The sequence below is a fragment of the Neolamprologus brichardi genome, chromosome 2 (genome assembly GCF_056152115.1).
Source record: "Neolamprologus brichardi isolate AB-2024 chromosome 2, ASM5615211v1, whole genome shotgun sequence".
NCBI lineage: Eukaryota > Metazoa > Chordata > Actinopteri > Cichliformes > Cichlidae > Neolamprologus > Neolamprologus brichardi.
The window spans coordinates 24,039,385-24,062,639 of NC_142105.1; the positions used below are offsets into that span (position 1 = coordinate 24,039,385).

The 23,255-nt window shown below is 43.2% G+C and overlaps 1 protein-coding gene across 4 annotated transcripts in view; it reads right to left on the bottom strand.

Annotated features, from left to right (window-relative positions):
* Positions 1-2,206: 2,206 nt before the first annotated feature.
* Positions 2,207-23,255, bottom strand: part of nexmifb (neurite extension and migration factor b) — a 51,360-nt gene continuing 30,311 nt past the window's right edge. Inside the window, exons 2-4 of one of the 4 annotated variants that reach the window (XM_006781560.3) lie at positions 14,849-14,979; positions 5,561-9,755; positions 2,207-3,220 (exon numbers count right to left, since the gene is read on the bottom strand). In XM_006781560.3, the coding sequence (XP_006781623.2) occupies positions 3,154-3,220; positions 5,561-9,755; positions 14,849-14,930 (4,344 nt within the window). In that variant the 5' untranslated portion in view covers positions 14,931-14,979 and the 3' untranslated portion in view covers positions 2,207-3,153. Of the gene's footprint in view, positions 3,221-4,763; positions 9,756-14,836; positions 14,980-23,255 lie in introns of those variants that run through there. The other 3 variants (XM_006781559.3, XM_087849019.1, XM_006781561.3) reach the window with 3 other exon arrangements.

Here is a 23,255-nt window from a genome sequence, read left to right on the forward strand (position 1 = left end):
AGATTTACTCTACCTACCTTTTGCCAGGAAACTGTCATTTTATCAAACCAGTTAGTTATTATCTTGTAGGGTGACTTCATTATGCCATTATGTTGATGTAGCTTACCAGTTAAGACACCACAAAACTACAGTTTGATTCTTTGCTTTAAGTAATAGCCATGTCTTCATTTGTTGTGTCTTTGAAGCTGTGTTTTGTAATAAATGAAATAAAGCTTTTGTAGTACCACTTCAAATGGCTTCCAACTACAAACAAAAAATGGGTCTAAAAGACAGTCAAAGCATTTAAAGTCCTGAAACAACCCAAGTGAGGAAGAAACACCAGAGACTTATATCAGTCCCTGTATATATTTTTAAGGCCAGGAGGGAGCATTATTGCTACAGCATACCAGAAGAAACCCAGTGATGATTGTTTGGTAGTAGTGCTTACAGGTAATTTGTAAACCAGCGTGGGGAAAAATTGCTCACAAACTAACAAGACACAAATTTGTGAAAATTACCTGGAAATACCATCAAGAAAACCCACTGGGCAGCTATTGAAAGCCTCTGAAATGGCTTCAGCTTCATTGTTCTAACACAGAGAATGGATTACCCAGCAGAAGTACTGTGTCATTTTTAATGAACTCCGCACATCAGATTAGCCCGTAAAGCTTTCTACTAAAAGAACTCCCTTTGTTTTACAGCAAATCTGCCAAATGTATAACAATGTGTTGCGTAATTATTTTGTTTTTTTTGGTTCCCATGATTGCACTCAATAAACCTGAACTATGAAAACATGTCAATCCCTTTAAAATGTTGCTTTATAGCTCTATAATTTTCTTTTTTTAAAGATAAAAACAGTTGTCCTAATGACAAAGCTGGCTTATGGCTGTCTATGCAGCATAAGCACATACTGACAAAACAACTAGCATCTCATTTAATAACCACAGGTGTACCTGATCCATTGCATTAGACATTCCATCTTATAATTTGCTCACTCCCTTATCTGCTACGGGTGACTAAAGAACAAAAACAATGCTAATACCAGCTGACAATTTTGGAGGCATACATCACAGGATCTGTTTATAGTCTCAGACTGTATCTCCAGCTCCAATTAAGCATGCCAGAATGAGTTGCAGTGTGGACCACAGCAGCCCAGCTCAGAGTTATGGATGAGCAGTCACTCTAGCAATGCCTGACCCTGAGTGCTAATTAGATATGACATTAAAATAACATGAGCCAAAGTCAGACTTGTGCAGAAATTAAAACGACTTTCGTCTAAGAATCATCCAATATAACAACCAGGGAAAGACTAATTGGAATTATTAAGGTTGTTTTTACACTTACACGTTTTGTGGCATGAACAAACTGAATGGAATTGATCACATTTATCCACATTACTGTTATTTTAGTAGTATCACAGAGAAAGGTGGAATATTTACTTAGAAGAAATGCTACGTGGCCTTTACTCTTGACATCTTCATGTAGTGTCTGCAATATTAGTTTTATTTTCCACAATACTCCACATTACAACCTTTACTAATTGTGTTTTGAATGGAGTGAAGCTGTTTGCAGATATGTTGGTAGAGTGAATATTTGTAAATGTACTCCAGCGTGATAGTAGTTCCTGGTTAAAGCAATGGATGGGTACTATATTCAAATCAGCTTTAAATAAGCTACTAGAGTGAAGCTAAGCTAGTAGAAGCCAGGAGAGAAGCTATTAGAGATTTGTAAATTTACTCCAATGTGATGTAGTTCCTTTTGAAAGCAATGGGTGGGTGGTAAAAAAACAAAAAAAACCAAAAGACAGCCCAACTCTCAAACAAATACTGTTTTAAGTTATACATTTAAATTTTATTTAAATTAAAAGCTAGTAGAGTGAAGATAATCTAAAGATGCTGTTAGAAGCTAACAGCAGAATCGAGATTTGTACGACTACTACTTTATTACTATAATGTGATGTAGTTCCTGGTTAAAGCGATGGGTGGGTGGTAAAAAAAAAACAACACAACCCAACTGTCTTTAGAAAGCAGCATTCAAAATCTTAATTTCAATTAAAATAAGATTTAAATAACCTACTGGAGTGAAGAGTAGCTAGCGAAGCTAGTAAAACCTAGCAGATAAGCTAGAGAAGCTAACAGAGAATTGTAAATTTACTCCATATAACGTAGCTCATTTTTAAAAGCAATAAATGGGTGGTAAAAAACACAACCCAACTCTCTTCAGAAAGCAGCATTCAAAATCTTATTTTAATTTGTATATTTACTCCATAAACATTATTACAAAACTCAGCAAGTTACCAATATTACATTATCACCATACAGGCTTGATCACAAATATTTAAAACCTTTGCAACAGTTACAACAAAACAAAAAAAACAAAATAATACTCAAATAATTTACATGAAAATCTATAAAACAGCAAATTGTTCACAAATTATATTTTTTTCCAAGTTTTCATTTTTTTTCTTTGCTTATTTGTGTTTTGCACAGTAACACAACACTCTCACAACAAGATCATGGTCTTATTACAAAACTCCCAACAAAATGTAAATATTTCTAGTTTTCTGTTGATACTTTCATATTTTGGTTTTTAAAACCAGAAACTTGTCATTGTATATCCTTTCCACTGCCCATAGAGGCGCATAAAAGGTTACTCACACACACAAATACTTCACAGCACTTTCTAAGAAAAATATACACTTACAAAATATGTTACAAATTGGCACACAAAAAATATACAAGATTTTGTAGTGTCAAGAGTTCATTAAGATTCCTTCTGGTAACAACTCTAGACAGTATATATAAAGCTCGGTAATCTTTTAATGAAAAGAGCAAAAGTAATTCCAATCAGTGTCAAAGAATCATGAAGTGAATACATCAAACATAACATTATAATATACATTCATAAAGAGGGTTAGGAACCTAATCTATTTTGCATTTCTTTTTTTTTTCATTAACACTGGTGAAATGAAACATACCAAAAAATGAAAATAAAAAAATCAAAACTGAACGGTAAAGAAAAGAAAACAATTGTCAGCTTTCTTAGCACCATTAACATGAGGCAGCTCAACAGTGGCACATTTTAAAAACAAACCGAAAAAAAAGAAAGAAAGAAAATTATGAACTCAGAGAAGTACATTCAATTTGACAATAGGCAGAAATGAGAGAAGGCAGACTAAATGGGCTTGCAGCCCATGTGGAGCTTCCCATCAGCAGCTTGTCTTGGTCCTAACCCTGATACACTATAGAAAAGAAACAAAGGATCATGGCAGAGAGGAGAGAGAGAAAAAAAAAGAGACACAGAAAGATTGATTACGATTCTTGCCGTATGCAAGCAATCAATTAATATAACCTGTGTGTCAGAACTGCCATATCCACTGTGACAAGGCCTGTTTTAAAATCAATCAATCAGTCAATCAGTTTGTCCGTACATCTCCATGCAGTCTCATGTAATTACTGCTAAAAATGATAACATTGTTTAAAAGACAGTGAAAATAATTTCACATATTTCTACACAATATACTAAGTGTTTGATTGGATCTGCATTTCTCCTGAAATTCGTTTAGTGTATAAAATCAAAGCGATTTTATTACTGATTAAGCGTGATTGTATGGTTCATTTTTAAGTGGCTTTCTAGATGTTTATTTCAGAGCTGTGAGGTAGTGAATGAGCCCAAAGTAATTTAAAAGCAATGGCCTGTGAATACGCTGGATCAGATAGACGCAATGTATATAATATATATTTCTTTTCAATTTGTGCCTGTATTTAGCCTTAAATTTCTGGTCACAATATTTTCTGCCAGAATTCTGACCCATGAATCAGGACAGTCAATGATGTAAAATGAAGTAGAATGAAAAGAAAGAAACATTATGGACATTATGGGAAATATGAGCTAAATAATCAGACTGAAATACGGCAGCGCCATGAAATAAATTACATGAGAATGTCAAGAAAAGTTACTGTTTAAATTACCATTTTTTTTCAGGTAAGATAGAAGTAAAAATTCCACATGGAGTGAATGCAAAGACATGCTTTCCTTCATTTACAAGATTACTGTTTCTATTTGTACTGAAAACTGCTTTCACGTTCACATTGACTGCAATAATGTCCATTCGCGACTGATGTGCGCATCAGAATCTCTACTGCCTTAAATTTCCAGTACAAACAGCTTTTCGGTGAGGCACAGCCCCAAATGACAAATCATCTTCTTGCTTACCCTCAGACATCTGCGCTACACTCTTCTTGGTCCAGAGAAAGCTCATTTGAACATCTCTCTCTCTTTTTTTTTTCATCTCCTTCCTCTACAGTAGCCTTCAGAGCAGATCTCCCCTTTGCCTCTCTTTTGTTGCTTCTCAGTGCCAGGCGATGTTGAGGTAAATTGAATTTGGCAAACAAAGTGGGGGGAAACGAGGAGAATTCAGAGTCTTTCTGATTTGGTTTAGTGAGTGGTGGTGTACCACTGCCAGCTGTTGGTGCCTTTCATCAGAGAAGAGAGAGAAAAGTCTCAAATAAAGAATTCCTGTAGTTGCAAGTCTCTGTAAGGAGTCTCCAACCCGAGCAGCCAATATCCCAATGGATAGAAAAGAGGAACAGCCAATATTCACACATATATAAGAGGTCATTTACACAGCATTGTTACTTTTGGCACAATGATTTTAAGATTATAATTATCTTTTTTTCTTTTTTTTTCTTTTTTCTTTTTTGCAAATATTGCATGTCCCTGTACAACAACATTGACAAAAATACTCTGAGGGTGGAGCTTTTATGAATTTGCAAGGCGTAAAAATGTTAATTTAGATAACCAGTTCCTCTAAACTCCAGAAGAAGAAAACAAAAACTTGACAAAAGGAAAGGGGGAGCCATTCCAACTTTGAGGGGGGGGGAAAAGACAATGTCTGATATGTCATCAATACAAAATGGTCCCATCTCGTGTTTAAGATGTCTCGGGCTTAAATTGGGCTCATTTATTGAAGGTTTCCCTCTTGAAATGAGCCAGGCAGTGTATGACGGACAGCAACAACAGGACATCCATATTCTGCATACAAAAACAGATGAGGAGGAGGGGTGCGTAGATGTCACTCAATGCATTTATGTATATAGCTACATCTTTAGGGAAAAGGGAAATAAATATGTAATTCAGGGAAGCTAGTTCTGCTGAGAAAATACAAAAACAAAGTTCCTCAAAAAGGCGACAGAACTTTTTTCAAGGCTTATTTCTCTTTTTCAGACAAAAATCAAACAAAAAAGGAAAGAAAAAAAAAAACGACTATAAGAAGAACAAACAAAGCAGAAACAACAAAAGCAAGAAAAATGCAGCCATGGTCGTTTCAAATCTCAATCAAGCTTGACACAATCACTCAATAGGTAGTTTGCAAAGTACAAGAAGTTTCTCATGCAGATATTAATTTCCTCTTCAGGGGGTTAAAAGGAAGTGGGAGTAGTCAGGGGGGAAACGTAGAACTCATGCAGCTCTGGCATAGCGTCAGTGTAGGTATGTTTGGGAGGGAGGGCTGAGCAGGTAGTGGGGGAAAGTGAGAGGGGGAGGGGAGGGGGTACAACAGCAGCTGATAACAAAATATTACCTCAGTTTCTCAAAAGAGGTCATCAGTGCTATGTCCTTATTTGGGTCTCTCTCAGCTCGCTTCCCCTTCAGTGTCTCAATCCGAGGGAACTTTGCACTCGTCTTGTGGCGGTACAGCTTTTTGTGAGCAGGCCCGGGGTTAATAAAGTTGGGTTTATCAAACATGTTACAGCCTAGAGCAAGTTGAGGGAACAAAGGATGAGAGGGGTTGAATTTGGCCTGGTTTTTGCCTCCTTTCCCCCCTGCCTTTCTGCCTCTCCCAGCCCCTGTGAGCACAGCTCCTTTTTTCTTCAGGTCAGCCTCAGTACCTGCCAAGATTTTGAGGGTCTTTAGGTTGAGACTGTTGGCCTCAGAGGGCATGCAGGCCTCCGACATGGGGTTCCAGAGTGGCTCAATGGAGGCCATCATGAACCTTTGGACCTCAGCCATGCCAGAGACAATGTTGGACAGAATATTGGAGGGCTCCTCAAATTCTCTCTGGTCATCCCCCACCAGGCTGTTACTCTCCGACCATCCGGTGCCGGGCCAGTCCCCAGTGCTGCTACTGTCAGTCAGGCCTGTGCCACCTGCCTGGTTCTTTGCTGCTTTACCCTCTAACATGGCCTTTATCTTTTTGGTGGAACGAGAGTTCTGTTTGGGAGTCTTGACCTTCTCTGACTTGGGGGCTCTCGGAGCCCGGACCTTCTTCGGGCTCTGTCCTCCTGCTGTTTGTTTGCAGCTGCCTTTCCTTTTTGACTTAATGCTTTTTGCCCCATTCTGTTCATCAAATTCTGTAGCTGCCATCTCTTTTTTATCTAAACCTAAGACATCTTGATTGTTGAAGTTGTGTAGCGGAAACTGGTTGTCCTCCACCGGGTATGCGCTTGCCGTGCGCTCCTGTTGCTGTATGACGTCACAGTTCCACTTTACCTCCCTATTGCAGTCCATGCTTATATCATTCACATCCTGATATTCTCCAACATTCCCTGCCATCTTCATCTCACGCCCAACAACCTGAGGGGACAGATTTGGGGTCTCAGGGGGGGAAAGCTCTGAGAGTGATGAGTGCCTAAACTTGTCAGGGGTGAAGTTAGAGATATCCAGCAGATCTGAGGACTCCCTGAGTGGGGTAAGGGCATCCACACTCTGCTGAATCACCACTTTAGGACTGCAATGAGCTAAGAAGCTGTCTCGGCCCTCCTCCTCACCCTCTCGCTCACAAGACTTGAGGCTGAGTGAGCTGTAATTGCTGGAGGAGGCTGACAGAGAGCCCACTGAGTCATAGCTGATGAGCCTGCCATTGTCTGTGCACAGGGACCCTCGCTGGTATTGCACCTGGCCCTCCACGCAGGCAGACTGACACACTTGCAGATCTGCCCCGGGCTGCAGCCCAGACTCACTCAGGTAGCTCTTCTCATAAAGCAGCCTGTCAGCCTCAGGGCTCAGCTGGCTGTAGTTAGACACTGGCAGGCTGTCATTCAGGGGAACAGCAGCTGGGAAGTTGTTGGGTAAGATGGGAGTCTCGGGGGTCTCAGACCCAAAGCTCTGGCTGTGACTTGCACAGAGCTGTGGGTGCCACATCTGGGGGAAGCTGGGGCAGTTCTGAGGAGACTGCTGGAGCTCGGACTCAGAGGGAGGCGAGAGGACGCAGCTCTGAGCGAGCTGCAGAGAAGAAAACTGTTTCTCCTCCAGGGACAGTCCAAGAGAATACTGCTGCCTAGAGGACTGCTGGGGGAAATAAGAGATAGCTGCTCCACCTGAGGAGTCTGTGGCATCTAACAGGGTCTGCAGGTAGCCCCCCGGGATGACAGGGACACCCGTCTCCACCTCCTCAGAGGAGGAGGCAGCTTTGTCAGGAGAGCAGGTGGATGAAACAAAGGGGAATTTCTCCTCAGCGGCTTGAGCGGTGGCGGTATTGTCAGAGAAATGTGGTTTGACTGTAGTTGAGCTAATGCCTGCCTCTTCTAACCCAGCAGTGGGGTCCTCAATCTGTGCCGCAGTGACACAGGCATCCGTTTCATTCGTCACGCTCCTCCCCTCCTCTCCTTCTGCCTCTTTTATTTTCTTGCTCCTCAGCCTGGCTTCGCTTTTGAATTTCCTTATCCTGACTGTTTTGTTTCCTCCCAATCTCCTCCCCTCCCTCTCCTCCCTCTCCTGGGAGCGGCTCTTGGCTGTGACTGTGTGTGTGATGGAGTTTGTGTCTAATGTGACTGGGAGGCCTGGGGCTGCTATTATTCCTCCCACCGTGGGGGTGGCCTCTTCTTTAGTGACACCTCCCTGGCCCCGATCAGAGAGAGGGGAGGACTGTGCTGTTGCTGATTGCTCCACAGTGTGAATCCTCTGAACCTTAAGCCGGTTTGCAATCTTGTATTTCCTTTTGGGATGACTAGAATTAAAAGGGCGATGGTGGCGTCCGTTTAGATGAAAACCGCGTTGTTGTTTATCTCTGGCAGCCAGCTTAAGCTGTTCCTGTCTCTCTCTTTGCTTCTCCTGCCAGAAATGCTTCAGAGGAGCCAGTGTCTCATATTTGCTTACTGTGTCGGCATTTAAGCTCACAGTCGCATCCACAGGGTCCAGCTTGCCCAGTTTCACTGACATGAGTCTCTCTCCTTTAAACCTGTTGATGATGATGTACTTGATGACCACAGGTGGCTCTTTGCGGCAGGATTTCCGGCGTTTTTTGGGGCACCAGTCTACATCCTCCTCTTCTTTCTGACCAGCAGGGGCTTTCTCCTTTTTCTCCGCATTTTTCTCACTCTCAAGCGAGTCGACATCATATAAGTAATCATCGCTGTATCGAACCTTTCTTTTGGAACGCAAGCCATAGTTGAGAGGGTTCGAGGGACTGAGGAATCTCTTTGAGTGGCTCTTTTTAAACTTTCCCTCCTGCAGGGTGTCTGAGGACGAGCCAGTGCAGGAGCTGTCATCACTGAACTCCCCTGACTCCTCTGTGGAATTGAAGTCCATTAGGTAGCTGACTTTGGGAGTGGACATAGGCGAGCCGTGGGAACCATCAAGTGGACTCCTAGCACTGCAGTCCCCGGCCTTTCCTTCCTGTGCTCCCTCCAGGATCAGTTCATCAGTTTTGGGCTGAAGATCCTCCGCGGTTCTCCTCAAGACTGCTGCTCCTTCCTCTTTCTTGGCACAGTTGGCCAGGACGCTGGGGAAGAAGTTGAACTGCGTCTCCTCCTGCAGAACATTTGTTTTTTCCCTCATGTTGTCCTGGAAAGACTCATAACGAATCTTGAGCGAACAGACATCACTGCTTAATGTCGAATCGTCATCTTCATCGTCAAACAGATTGTCGACATCTTCCTCTGAGAAGAGGTTGACCGACAGTTCATTCTTAGAACAAAGGTCCAGCAGTTCCATCTTACTCTCACTGATAAAAGACTCAAAGTAGCCCCAGTCCTGGCTGGCGTTAGCCAGGAGAACTTCTTCTCCACTAACCTTGTCTAGTAACAGTCCTTCATACAAATTCTTAGCTGTTGCATCATCTTCGGGGTCATCGCAGTCCCCTGTTGTTTTGTTTGCATCCCCTCTCTTGCCCTCACCTGGGGCTTTTGGCAGAGGAAAGCTAAGTAGCTGGTCAGAGAGGAGCTGTTCTCCATAGTGACTCACTGCCTCCCCCGCGTGGCTCAGGCACTGAATGCTGATGTTGTTGATGTCAGAGAAGTCCTCTCGGCTCACATCCCCTATCCTTACACTTAGACCAGTCTCTGTGTCAGGGTTGGCGGTGGGGTCGTGGGGTGTGTTCTGGATGGCGTTAGGGTCAGTGGCATCACGTGTTTCAATGAAGCAGCCGAGGCAAGTTCGGTTAGGCTGAAGAAGACACTCCTCCGTCAGGCCAGACACAGTGCCAGGCTCCATCATTGTCGCTGATAGAGGGAGGGCAACGGGTAATGGAAGGGACGTTTTCTGGTTGTCTCCTGTCGGCGCCCAGGAGCTTACAGCTGGGCTAGAGAGTGATGAGGGAGCGGGCGTGTGGTGAAGATGGGGAACCACAGTTGGAGGGTCATTGGAGGAAGGGGCTACTGTTAGGCCCAGAGAGGGCTCAGTCCCAAGGGGCAAGGGGAGGGCTGGCGATGTAGGAGTGGTCCTCTGATGCGCTGGGCAGGCCTGTTGTGAAGTCTCTGCGGCAGGTGGAGGCGAGGACGGAGGGAGAGCAGCATCGACGAGCCCGCACAGACTCAGATCGCTACTCTGCTCACATAGCCCTGCAGGGGAAAAAGAGAAAAAAGATTTCAGCTCTTTGAAATGTAAGTGTGAAGTTAAATTACATTGTTTTTGTTCTTTTAGTTACTCCGACGTTTTTCTAAGCTGCTCAGACGCAATTAGTGTCAATTAACCCCCTAGAGCTCAAAATGTCATTTCATGATGCCAGCCTTAAACATTAATAATTCAGTTTTGGTTCCAGATTCAATAAGAGGTATTAGCAATGTCAACTTGGACAATTCCTTACTCATTACTTGCTTGATGTTCAAATGTGAAAGCCAAGACTCGGCGAGTAGCAACACAGCCATAAAAAAATCCCACCAAACTCTGAGAGCACTTAAAACAAAAAGAAGATCAAAGATGAAATGGAGTCACCTTTATGTAATGTTAGCATGCTGGCAAAAGTGAAAGATATACAGAGCTGCAAGAATTTTAACTGGCTTATTTGACAGAACAAAACGAGCAATTGTATCACATGCTTGCAGGTGACAATGCAAAGAGCCTGTTGTCGTTCCTGCCCGAGCCGTATATACGAGATCAAATTAATGCAGTCACCTTGCTTTATGCCCCCCACCCTGCAGTGTTTCTGTGCAGACGCAGATCTACTAGCTTTTAAGTAACAAGATACCATTAAATTACACAGACTAACCGAAACAATGACTCAAATGAAAGTAGATTTTGGTGATTTTCCACAGGTCACTTGTGACAATGTCTTAATCAGTCGAAGACATCCATCTGATGAGTAACAATCAAAACTCGCAGGAGTGGCTTGCAGCAGCAGGCAGATCGCTGTGTTTGCTCTGCATAATTAGATGACAGCAGCGGAGGCAGGTATGTACACATGGGACACGACAGGCCCATATGTTGGAGACTGTATAACCAATACCATCCACACCTGCCTCCCTCTACAATCCCAAGCTGCTGCCTTCCAGATATTCTTTAAAACGATGCCAGGGAGAGAAAAAAATAAATAAAATTGAAAACCCTAGCACAGCAATTAATGTGTTCACAGAGGTTAACTAGCAACAACCCCCATTTTAGAATGGATGCGCCTAATCATTATTGAGGTAGTGATAAATGCTTGAGGGGAAGACTGCTTAGCAAACCGTATTCAGCGTTGCTGTATTGGCGGTGAGTAAATCTTTGAATATGGATATGACTTGAGAGTGATTTAATGAGGTAATGAAATTTCTGAGAGCTGGTCTCTACGGGTCTGCGGCCTGCAGACACACCGGAGCGGCCACAGTGCTTACTAAAAGCATGCGACTACGGTACTGTCACTCTTAATGAAGAGAGCCTCTAGAGAAATATCCATCCTCTCCTTCCCTCTCATCGTCAGAGAACTGTTATAGCAGCAACTCGTCAGAGGCTGCAGAAGCATCACAGCGAGGCGTTCGCCATCAGGTCCTCTCAGTCTGTGAGCCAAAATGACCTCAGAGCTAAAGCATGGGACTGACACATGTTCTCTGCGGAGAGTCATGACAGATACCCTTTTTCTATATTTAAGATAGAATACTAGCAAATTTACACGGTCGCTTACTGTAAAGTGGAGGACTACAAAAGGAAACGCTTTCCATTCGTGAGCACACTTCATCTTGAATTACATGTAATACAAGACAAATATAAAGCAGAGATTAGTTATCGCTTGCCCTACAAAGGTGCGAAGCCACCGAAATGAGGAAGTTACAGGAAACGGGAAAGAGGTTATTAACTTCCTTCATCCCTCTGTGCTCACGTGTAACTTAAGCTGCCACCAAATATCGCCGAAAGATTGGTCAAAATTGCCGTGAAACATTAAACTCATATTGAGAAATGTGTTTCCTCGGGGTTTATAATGGATTAACAATCTATCCTGTCCAATGTGTGTGTGTGTGTTGTATGTGCTGAGCGGGGCAGAAAGTGTGTGTGTGTGTGTATGAGAGGGAGAGTGATAGAGTGTGAGTATTGGCTTGGGGGTATAGTGTTATCGAGAGGCCATCTGTCTCCAGCTGGACCATTAGCTCTTCAGCTGTTCAGAATGTGCCACAGATCAGTCAGTCAGACAGGTATACAAACACACACACACACACACACTGGGTCTTACAGCAATGACTGTAGCTGACAAATCGAGTTTGACATTTGGGGTCAAAGGGGGGATCGGCAGCTTCCTATTCACTGATATGGTACAACATAATGTTACTACAATATCTGAGCTGGCAAATGTAAACAAGATACACATCCAAAATAGTCGCAGCTGCCAGAATCCAATATTTAGCTTACAGAAAGAGTAGCAAAAAAGAAAAAACAAGCTTTATACACTCTGAGATCCTCCAAGCACGGCTGTACTTTTCTAATGGTGTTATCAGGAGAGAAGCTCTTCGAATAGAAACTGAGGCTGGATGTGACATGGCTCATGCAATCTGGCGTGGACATTCACCACTGAGCATATGGAAGGACCCCGGCTGCTGGCAGGTGGTGGTGATCTTCTGATTCCCAACACTGCCAAGCCCAGCCATGCTAGACAGCCCGATCACTGCCAAACTAGACCAGACCAGACCAGACCAGTTAGCACTCGGAGCTCTCCGAGACACATCTCTTTTTCTAGCCATAACATTCGGGGCTTCGTCCACCTGAGGTAGGCCCAGGCTGCTTTATGCCAGGCAGCTCTGCACGGTAACAAGCCCATGCCGAGGGACACGGTCATGGACATGAGGGGAGAGACTAGTTGGCGCCTGTGTGCCTATCTATTAGTGTGTCAGATGCCACACGTGCGCATACACATGTATGCCTTTTTTCTCTTTAATTACATTCCAATTAGAGCTACTTTATAAAGCAAAGAAAACAGAAAAGCCTAAGAATAACAGAAACACCTGTCACTGACATTAAATCAAATTCATGCATCTTCTCCAAAGGAATGGCCAAAGGAACACATTTTTCAGCTATCACAATACGACACACAATGCAAATGAAAACAGCTGACATGGCCTTTTCCCCTTTTGCGATGGCTTTTAGAAAGCATTCCTTTTCCCATCCCCCTTTTCATCCCTTCTTCCACCCTTTTTTCCTTCCAACTTCCTGCTTCTTATCCCCATTACATGGAGGCTTTTACAATCGTAAAATGCAGAGCTAGCCATTCTGCAGCTCAGCCACCCGGGGCGTTCAGTCATCCAGCTGGTAGGCCAGCCACAGAAGCCGCTTGCTCCATCTTCACTATATGACATTTTGTGAATGGTAGTGGGGGTTGTGGTGGTGGTGGTGGTGGTGGTGGTGGGGGGGGGGGGGGGGAGGGGGGGGGGGGGGGGGGGGGGAATCAATCCGGCCAGTACAGGATGTTCGTAATAAGTGGTGAGTAACTGCGGCATGATTCATGGCCATCCTCCTCAAAGAACTGCCCTATTCCTGCTCAATGGAGGCTGCTTTTACTCTCTCCTGTATTTTTTTTAATGCTCTCATTCCACCTCTCCTCGTCTCTCTTGCTCTCTTTTCCTCTTGCTGCCTCTCAAGGAGCAGGCAAGTGCTGGGGATAATCTGTCTCAGTTCCAACTGAGGCTGACCAGAGCTGAAACACAGAGATAAACCTCATCGAAGGATCAGTGGTGCTTGGTAGATAGAAACTATGGGGAGAAGTAGGCGGTGGGTGAATGACTGAATATGCACAGCAGCAGTAGGGCTTATTGTCCAGTAAAAAGGAAGAGATTGCACTGCTACCTGATTTCTTTTGCGTTCGTTTTAAAAACCATTTATTCAGCTAAAAGAAAAGTGACCCCATATTGTAATGGTTTACACATTCGCCTAGCACTGAAAGCTCTCCAGTTTGATCCAGGAAAGAGACGTAGATCCCTTTGGGTTCCATCAGAAAAGGCATCTGGTGTAAAACAAAAATAAAAATTCTGCCAAATCAAACATGTGGAGCTAGCAACTGTGGAGACCCCTTGTGAATAAGGCAGCAGCAAAAAGTAGCTCATATACCTTTTAGAAGAAAACATTTGTAAACCCTTTGGAGATACCAGGATTTCTAAATTGATATGTGGTTGCAAAAAGTAAAAAAAACAAAATCCAACTGGACTAATTCATAAATAATTGTGTGTGTTTTTTATAGTGGACAGGGAACAAGTGAATTTAGCAAATTGTATAACTTTCCGAAGGTGTTTTGCTGTCTCTCTTCTGGTGCCCTTGGTATGATCTTTGCACCGTTTTTTCAAGGGTAGCTGCATAGGCAGGGACCACCTTCACTAACTTCTTAGGAACCAACAAGTCATTGCGTTATACAGGCAGGCCTGAAGTATGACAGAAACCACTCAGGTCAGACAGGAACTTCAAGGGTTACTCCTCGTATGCTTTCAAGGGGTAAAGAGTTAAGTGAAACTATGTAGAGTAAATGAAGTTCAGACGACAATGCGCAGTGTAGAAATCTTAGCAGTTTCATTTGCAAGCATTTGCAACCTTTTTTCCTGCAAATATATAATTACTAATCAAGGTTTCGGTTTCTGAGATTTTGCAGAGAAAAAAAAATAGAAGCCCAAAACTGAAATATAACAAGAAAATGAAATAACAATACAGTTATTATTAAAACAATGATGCAGACCTTTTGTTTTCACGATGCCAATAAATGTGTGTGAGAGAATTAATGGCTCCACCCACTTTTATATTTGCAGCTTTTTATGAGAAAAGATAGATTTATATTTCTGAGTTGTGGAAGCATAAGCAGAGAGGATTAACAACAGCTTAAAAAGCTTCAATTAATAATTCTTTTCCACTTTTCATTAAAAAAAAACACACACAGGATGTGTTTCACGCTCCCCATATCTTGTAAAAGAGCTTAAAACTGAGGTTGAAAAGCTAATTCAAGAAAAGCTAATTCTGTGCTATGTGCTAATACTAATTGTCTTTTCAAAGTTTTAAATGTGTTGTGAGAGAAACTGTTGTTAATAAGCTTTCATTTATTTTAATGAGTGCTTAAATATTCTTGGGCAAATTAAAAAAAACTCTCTTCTGCAACCAAGTTTCTCTAAATGTTTAAAGCTGAGAAATAAAGAGCAAAATTAGCATTCATGTGAGTTACTTATAAAAAAAACACAACAAACATGGTGTTAACGAGCTATACCTGAATAGTTACCTGTGCTCTCCACTGCATTTGGATTCTCGGGTTCTGAAGTCTTCACAATCAATGTGAGACCGCTGTCTGTTAACACATCCATCAATACGGCTCAACGCTGCACCACCCACGCATCATTTTGACTGTCCCACCTGTTGAAAGACAAAGAGAAATAGAAAGAGACGTGAGTAAGAAGGCAATCGGTAAAAAAGGGCGACCGCCATGCGTCTGAGGCAGAAAAGCATCAACGGCAGTGCATTAGATTTCGTTACAACAAAAGACCGACGCTAAGCACAGACAAACAAAGTTGTGGCGGTTCAAGAAAAAGCTCCAAACGCGATAGAGGCATCAAACAGGCCCTTGGGGCATCGAACAATCACTCATTTCTTCTCCGTATCACAGATTCGTGTCTAAGATTAATTTAAACTTTGCCAACCACGAAAGTACACAAAGAATCGCAGCTTGGATCGCTATGGCAACTGTATGCCATACGATCCTATTTTAAGCTTCATTTAACATTTATAGCAGAGTTGTTAACCTATGCCAACCTTACATAGGCGGCTCTGAGCATATTTGTTTATTGTAATTAGCTGACTCTCTCCCTCCCGTGCGCCTCAGCAGCAAGAAATCTGAAGGAGCTCAAAGAGGAGAGATTAAAGAGATGTGACTGAGGCGGTGACAGCAAACTGTGAACACTGACAATACTTTTTATTGTAGCAAGTGATGGTGAAAAGTGGGGGTGGGGGATGATTGAGAGTACACGCGTGCGAGGGCCGGGTACGGCGTGATACAAAATAACATGTTAAAGGGTAGAGGAGAGAAGAGAGGTTGAAGTTTGTCGGCCTTTTAAAAATAGACACAGTAAGAGGGGCAACAAAAAGAAAGCATATTAATCTGCTGTGATTGTGAAAGAATAATGGCGATAAGAGAGACTCTGGGCTGGTAAATGATGAACATTTGATGTTGTGGCCTCCTGCCTGCTTATATTGTTTTCTTTTTCCTCTCCTGCAGTCCTCCTCTAGAGGAGTGGTGCTGCAGGATGACAAATGAGCCCAGGGAGGGGATCTAATAACACGATCTCCTTGTGGTGTGAAAAGGGTGGCTGGGAGATTAAGACAGACGGCAGACAATAAGACAAAGGTAGTGTGTGGCTGACTACAACCAACTGCCACCTCTTTCATCCTATTTCTTCTAAATGTCATTAGCTGTTCACTGACCTGAGCGAGAGCGCTACCTGAAGGGAACCCCTGCTTCAGCTTACAGACCAGCTCAGTGGGTAATTACCTCATGAGCCATCACATCTACTCATGTGTGCAGCAGGTACAGGGACCCTGTAGGTAGACTCAGTTAGATCCTGTTCTTCTCTTCAAAGAGAAGCACTGTTATACCCAAAGCCTGGGCTTAAGTGTACATTTACAGAGCTATGAAATGGTTTTGAGGCCATCTCCTATCAATTCGCCTCACCGAGGAGCTGAAATTTGACATCCGGCAATAAACGTGTCGCCTGCAACAATGCGCGAGTTGGAACCGGATATCGCCACCAAACGGGATGACGCGGTTGAGCTGGGCTCAGCTTTATCGGCCATCACCAATGCAACGATCCCGAGGTGAATAGCGAAGCCACAACAGCAACCTATTAAATATAGGTTGTGGCCACCGAGCAATGTGTCTCCAGCATGGCTGTGACACAACACACAGCTGGGATGCTGGTCAAGCCACAGAGGTGCTGCTAGAGTTCAGCACTGAGAGCTGCTTGTGTGTGTGTCTGTGTCTGTGTTTATGCTCGGTTGCATGTGTGTTAGATAAAGCCCCAAGGCTGAGGATCCACAGCATCAACATCCACTGGCAGAGGCTGCACATACAATCACATGGAGAGAGGGAGAGAGGAGCAGAGAGAAAATGAAAGCCAGGCATTTAACAACACTCCCAACACCCCTTCTGCCAGCCAGCGCCAGTGCTTCAAATGTGTTTATTTTCCACATTATTCATGATTCTTCTGTATGTGCCCCCACCACCACCACACGCGCACTCCACCCTTTACCATCTCCACCACTCTGTCAAGACCTGACGAGAGGCCATTTCAATAATGAAGATGGACTAACTGCAATAGAGAGTGCACATAAATTGGAGCTACAGCCAACAAGCATGTCCAATTTGCCAAGCGGTTAAGCCTGATGTCTGGGTGCAGCTTTAAGAGAGCGCCACGGCTGCCGTCAACAGGTTTGTGCCGACCTGATTCATCCATCCACATCATTAATACTTCACAGAGGGCACTACCATTTAACTCTGCTGCGGGAAACCACTCTTTAAACACCACACATTAGGGCACATAATCACTGTGCACTCATTTCTGTAGCATTCAGCAGGTGTAGGAAAATAGCTAGCACTTCTGACCCCCCTCCATTGTTCTTGCATGTGGGCTGGGGTCCTTTGCGCGATGAGAAACTGAAATAGAGACAAAGAGCAGCGAGCGGAAAAAGCCAAACAGAATGATTAGAATTTGATTTATCCTTTTAAACCCTCCTCCACACGCGCCATGTGTTAATGTGTAAGCTGGATAACAAGATAAGAACATGTTTACTTGCTCTATATGGAACTTATCAGTGCCACAATCTAATTCCTGCAAGCCTCTTCCCGGGTCTCCGTTTCACCGCATTTCTCCTCGATCCAATTGCATTTCTCGTCAATGAAGCGGCAACGAGGGGGATAGATGGAGTGGGATTGTGTATAATTGCCAAAAACTACGAGGCAAGGTCCCACAGCAGTAGTATATGTAGGTACAAAGGGGCCATTGTGCCAACAGAGGGATAGAGTCAGGGGCTAAGGAATAGATCCCCAACAGAGGAGCTCTCACAGAGGGCATAGTACCACAGGGAACACTGATCCAAACAGACAGCGCTGAAATGGCGACTCCTGTTTTCAGCACAGGTATACGGTTTCAGAGCAGGTTCACTGGTTGCAGACAGGCTGAGTAACCTGCCTCACACGCAACTCACGGTAATACTCCCGAGCTCGTGAGCTTGCAGCACTACGTGGTAGGACTACAGAGAAGCACAAATCCAATACACACACACAATTGTACACACATCATGAATTTTAAAAATATCACATACTGTATTCACAGGCCCACACAGTAAAAGCAGTTTGGACCCGTCTTTCAGGTTTTCTAAATTTGGGAAGAAAACCTTAGTGCTTAGAGCCACACCGTGAACGACACTGATAATTTAGGTAGCTTTTTAACACACGTGGACCTGCCCTGCTATTGTGAACAGGAAGACGAAGAAGTAGGTACTCCCTTTCAACCCTTCCTTCCATTTCTGGCTCACAAACGCGAGCTTTGTTCTGTCAAATGGTCAGCGGGCCTCCTCGCAGCTCATATGTCAGAGCTCTCCTCTTTCGAGGGCCAAGCGAACCTCAGAAAACCCTTTTTCATCGAACCATTTGCATCAACTCGTGTTGCCACGTCTTCTGATAAATGCTCCAAATGAACACATTGCAAAGACTGCTGCAGATGACCGCCTGCTGAATGCCAACATGTTAAACGAGTGAGCCATCGGTGTTTGCAATTATAGCTGGTCGATATGGCGGCACAGTATTAATCTTTCTTTTAATGCCGTGCTGTAACAAAGGCCATTATGCAAACCCTCATACAATTAGACCAGGAAATACAAGACTGACATCGAATACGGTGAACACATTAGCAGTGTTGCTAATTTGCACCTGCAGTAACAGTGTTCAGCAGCATTTATGTTTTTGACAGCAACAACTGCTGCATCGCTAGCACCATATGCTTCCCGTGTTGTGCCGCTGTTTGCGTTTCAGCTGCCTCTTCAACACAAAGCTCACACCGGCTAACTCGTGTCATGAGCGTGCTCTGCAGGTTAGGCCGGTGCTGCTGTTGCTGCTGCTGCTGCTGCTGAGGAGAAATCTCAATGATTTTGTCTCTGACACATGGAGAGGGAGGGGAAAAAAAAGATTCCTTATCTGCAAATCTTAATTCAATGGTGTTTCCTACACGCGCCTCTGCTACTGTGCACCTTCCTTGTCAGCTGTTTGCTGCTGTATTTGATCCAACATCCTCACCTAAAACCCCCCTGACACGGCCACGGTGATGGCAGAGATACGGCCTGCGTTTGAGATAATCACTGTCAATCACGGGCTGCTGGAGAGCCCAGGAAGCATCTGATAGGTAAAGATTCACTATGAATCAGGATTATAGAGTTGGATCTTTATCAGCGCAGCACAACCTGCAGAGACAGATCTGGACAATTGTAGCTACTGTTACCCCCTCAGGCCTCTGCATGCTCCAAAATAAAGGTGCAGGCCCAGGAGTGTATGGCAGGAGAACGCTCAAGCCATTAATGCTATCTTTCTATTAAAATGACTGCAAGCCTGCTGAAATATAGTATGAGTGACACTGATGATGGGATTTAATCCAAGCCTGCGTGGCCTTAGCGTGCACCGTCACCGTTTTAAATATCTTTGATTACGGTTAATGTTTACTTATTTAGTTATTAAGGTAATAAGGGCTCAGACTTCCAAACCTGTGCTTTTAATCTTTCTTTAGCTAACGCTGGATAAAATGCTTTCCGTGTCTTCAGGAATAGCTAAGTAAGATCTCTGGTCTCTTGTTGGAAAAGCCGCCGAAATATAATTCAATGCAGCATAATACCGCTTTAATTTCTGTTAAAGTCGCAGCTCGATAAATTGTTTAAGTAAGCGTTCATTCACTTCTAGCCGCTGTGGACACAATACAGAAGCATTAAGGCCTTATTGTTTTACTGTTGTTACTATTGCATTTCATTTCAAGTTGTTTGCTGCTCTGTTTTCACAAATGCCGTAATAATCACACGCAGTAACTACTCCATTAAATGACTTGAGCGAATTGTGCCTGTTATTGCAACATTAATCCCCCATGTAAGGTTTCAGGGTGTTTTTTTTTTTAAATATTAAACAGATAGAAACATAATTTCTTTTATATCATCGCGTGTTCTCGAGGATTTATTTAAAATAATTGCAGGTTATTTTAATACAAGCTCCTGACAATGGGATCATTTATATATGTGGAAATGATCGATATACAGGAAATTGCTGCAGATTAAAGGAGGTGTTCTACCCTGGACGCAGCAAAGTGATTTTTCCTATTTAAAATGATTATGGAAACGTATACACTTTGTAACAGGCGGAGATTGCAGATAAGTGGACTATTAAATGACTAAGATACGCAGCATTTAACAATAAAAAAACCACATTTAGTTTGTTTTCCTATAAAGTGCAGAAACAGGAATGGACTGACGCTACTTTTCAAATGCAAAATATGACAGATTGCATAGAACATAGAACTGCTACGCTGTAAAAAAATACAACTTGAAGACTTGACAGAGTTATGCAACTTGTTAACAAGTTTAAACGGAGCAGCAAAGCTGAAAGAGTTCTCTGCGAGCTGTCGATGATTCCCAGGTTTGAGCATTTTGATGCTGAAAGCATTTCACCTCTATTAGCACGCTTTACTCTGCAGTACCCACAGAGCAGGGATGTCAAGCTCAGTTTACATCATGCCCCACATGGAGCCCACTTTCATCTTAAGTGGACCACACCAGTGAAACCCATCCTTTCTGTCAGTGTAAAGGAGTTTAACTGTTTACACGTTCAACATTTAATAAAATATCTCAATATGAGAAAAAGAAGTCCATTTTCAACATCATTTTCCTACATAATATAGAAATTCTGCAGCATTAAAGAAAGAAATCTTGACTGTAAAAGTCTGTAAAATTATATTAGATTTTCATGTAGCACATTGACCAGGTTGTCCTGTAGTTATAAGGCAGGGATTTTTTTGTTCATTCACAGAAAATACTCTTTTTCAAAAAAAAAAAAAATGCACCCATTGTAAAAAAATAAAACAAGACTTTCACTGTCGTTTCATTGTTTATCTATTACTTAATATGAAATACCATGGGTGAGGGTTTTATCAGGAGGAAAGCTGCAAAACTTATGAAAATACAGTTTAAAGTCCATCCTTTATAACCTTGTCTGCATTTTCCAAAGCCTTCCAGTGGACCGGATTGGAGTCCGTGTGAAGCCCATTCTGGTCCCCGGGGCTTATGTTTGACACCCCTGGCATTTTCCTTATTCCTGAAAGAAAATACTGTTGACTTCTCAGCACTGAAAGGTGTACTCGTCTGATGACATGACCGCCTGCCGTGTGGTCGACTGGTTACAGGCATGGCAGGCTGCTTGCTTTCAAAAACAAAACTCAAACTCTAAGAGCATGCTGCCAGATAAATGGAGCGTGTCTAGCCGTAAAGCCATCTCCTTATAAGCTATCCTGCCCTTGATGGCGTCGACCCGCTTTGTTCACAAGCATTAACAAAAAATGCACTGTGAAAAATATTTATATACGCATGTGTAATCATCATTTTCACTCATAGCTGTAATTTCATTTTTCTGAGTAACTGTAACAGATTGTAATTACCTCTCCTTTGTAGTTTAATTACGCGACACAGTTAACTACCTACCACATGGTACATTAATTTTGCATGGTTTGATATTTCTCTTTTATTTTCTATACATCCCGAGCTCTCCAACAGTGGGGTGAAGAAGACAGTAAGAGATAAGGAAAGGAGAAAAATAAGTAGAGGGAAGGTCAAGAGTGAGGAGGGAGACAGCCTATTACAATAAATCCCTACGTGCCTCCAGAGACTGCAGCAGCATGTGTTTACAATACTGTTTCATTCATACATGGACCGCTGATCAGTCAAAACAAGGTTACTGCTTACCAAAAAAAAAGAAGAAGAAGAAATATGGGATGGGGCAGCGCCCGGTGAATGGCAGAGAGAAGAATGGCAATAAGGCAGGCAGTAGGCGAGGTGTTAAAAGTTGATTAGGTTGTTAAAGGTCATATAGTCAGGCCTCATCAGCTGTCCCAATGGAGCACAAGAAGCAGCTCAGGGCCTCAGCACTGCTGCTAATGAGACAGAAGCGATGGCATCCTCACTAACATATGGATATATCCTGGTTCCATGTACAGCAGTCTCCTTATGGTATATAAGCGCATAGCAGTACCGAGTTAATGTGATGACATTAACAAAAAAAAAATGTCGACCAGCTTGAGGCTGTTATAACAAGCCCAGTACAGAGCGCAGAGGAAGGCTGTGTGAGGCGTGTAATGTTAAATTATTTGATCACTGAAACTAGAAATGTATGGTATGTTTGAACATGCTTATACACACAAAGCGTGCACACACACACACACACACACACATGGTAAACCATAAACTTCCACATTACAGATTCATTTGCTCATTTGAGCAAATCTGCGTTTGGTCCACCCACCGCTCTTGAAGGGTCAGTCTTATGAAACAATTGCGTATTTAATGAGGCTCTGCATACAAGCAACTCTGTGCACGAGCTCAAACACACACATACACATTCCCATACACACTCATTATGTACGCAGTGCTCCCACTCAGTACAGTTAAAAAGATGCTGATGTATGAGTAACTGCTGATAAATACAGAAGATGCTTCCACCCCCCAGAAACACGGAGCCAAAACTAACAATCATGACCATCACTTCGATCTCCTGACTGACACACACAAACCCGAGCGCTCTCACGCTTGCACAGAGAGCATGCATCAAATAATCTTTGCTGCAACAGCAACGGAGATGCAATTATCTTATTTCCAACAGCTGCATTTATTAGAGCTACGCTTCATTTGCTTTGCTGAATCTAAATCAGGCTCTGCAGACTGGGGGCTGTTACTTCAGCGCTGACGCAATGACATAATGTCCTGCAGGTTTACATTCCTGCAAAGGCCCTCTGTCAATGCCTGTTTCTGCCACAACGATTCCTGTCAGGCACGCTGTGGGCTGAGTGATCGATATTTTTTATTACCACCACTTTATTCAACCTTTCTCACATGCGCGCTGGAATAATGGACGTTTATGCAGTTTTCATGGTCACTACCTACTCTTTCTTTGCATTCGAGCAAATGTGTGCCATGCTAACAGATCTGTGTGTGTGTCTGTGTGCTCCTTGCTATGAACAAACACGCACTAGTCTTTGTCTATGGCTATGTATTGCCTACAGGTGTGTATTATGTCTGTGTGTGCGTACTAACATTTATACTGTAGTGTGCATGTCTCCTCATGTAAGAACTTAGAGTCCCTCATAATGAGAAGCCCTTAAAGGTGAGGCTGGATCACAAGGAAAGGGCATCAGAGGAAGTGATGATGGTCGCTATGGTGCTGGCCTCCGTGTCAGGCAATCACAGCTTGGGGGGTGGGGGGGTGGAAAGCACATGTAGCAACACAGAAATATAGTGTACCATTTTAATTCAGGCTCTGCAAGAACAGACCTGCCTACAGCAGAGATGGTGGAAAAAAGCAAAAATCACACTCAATATCAGTGTTGGCTACAACTGCC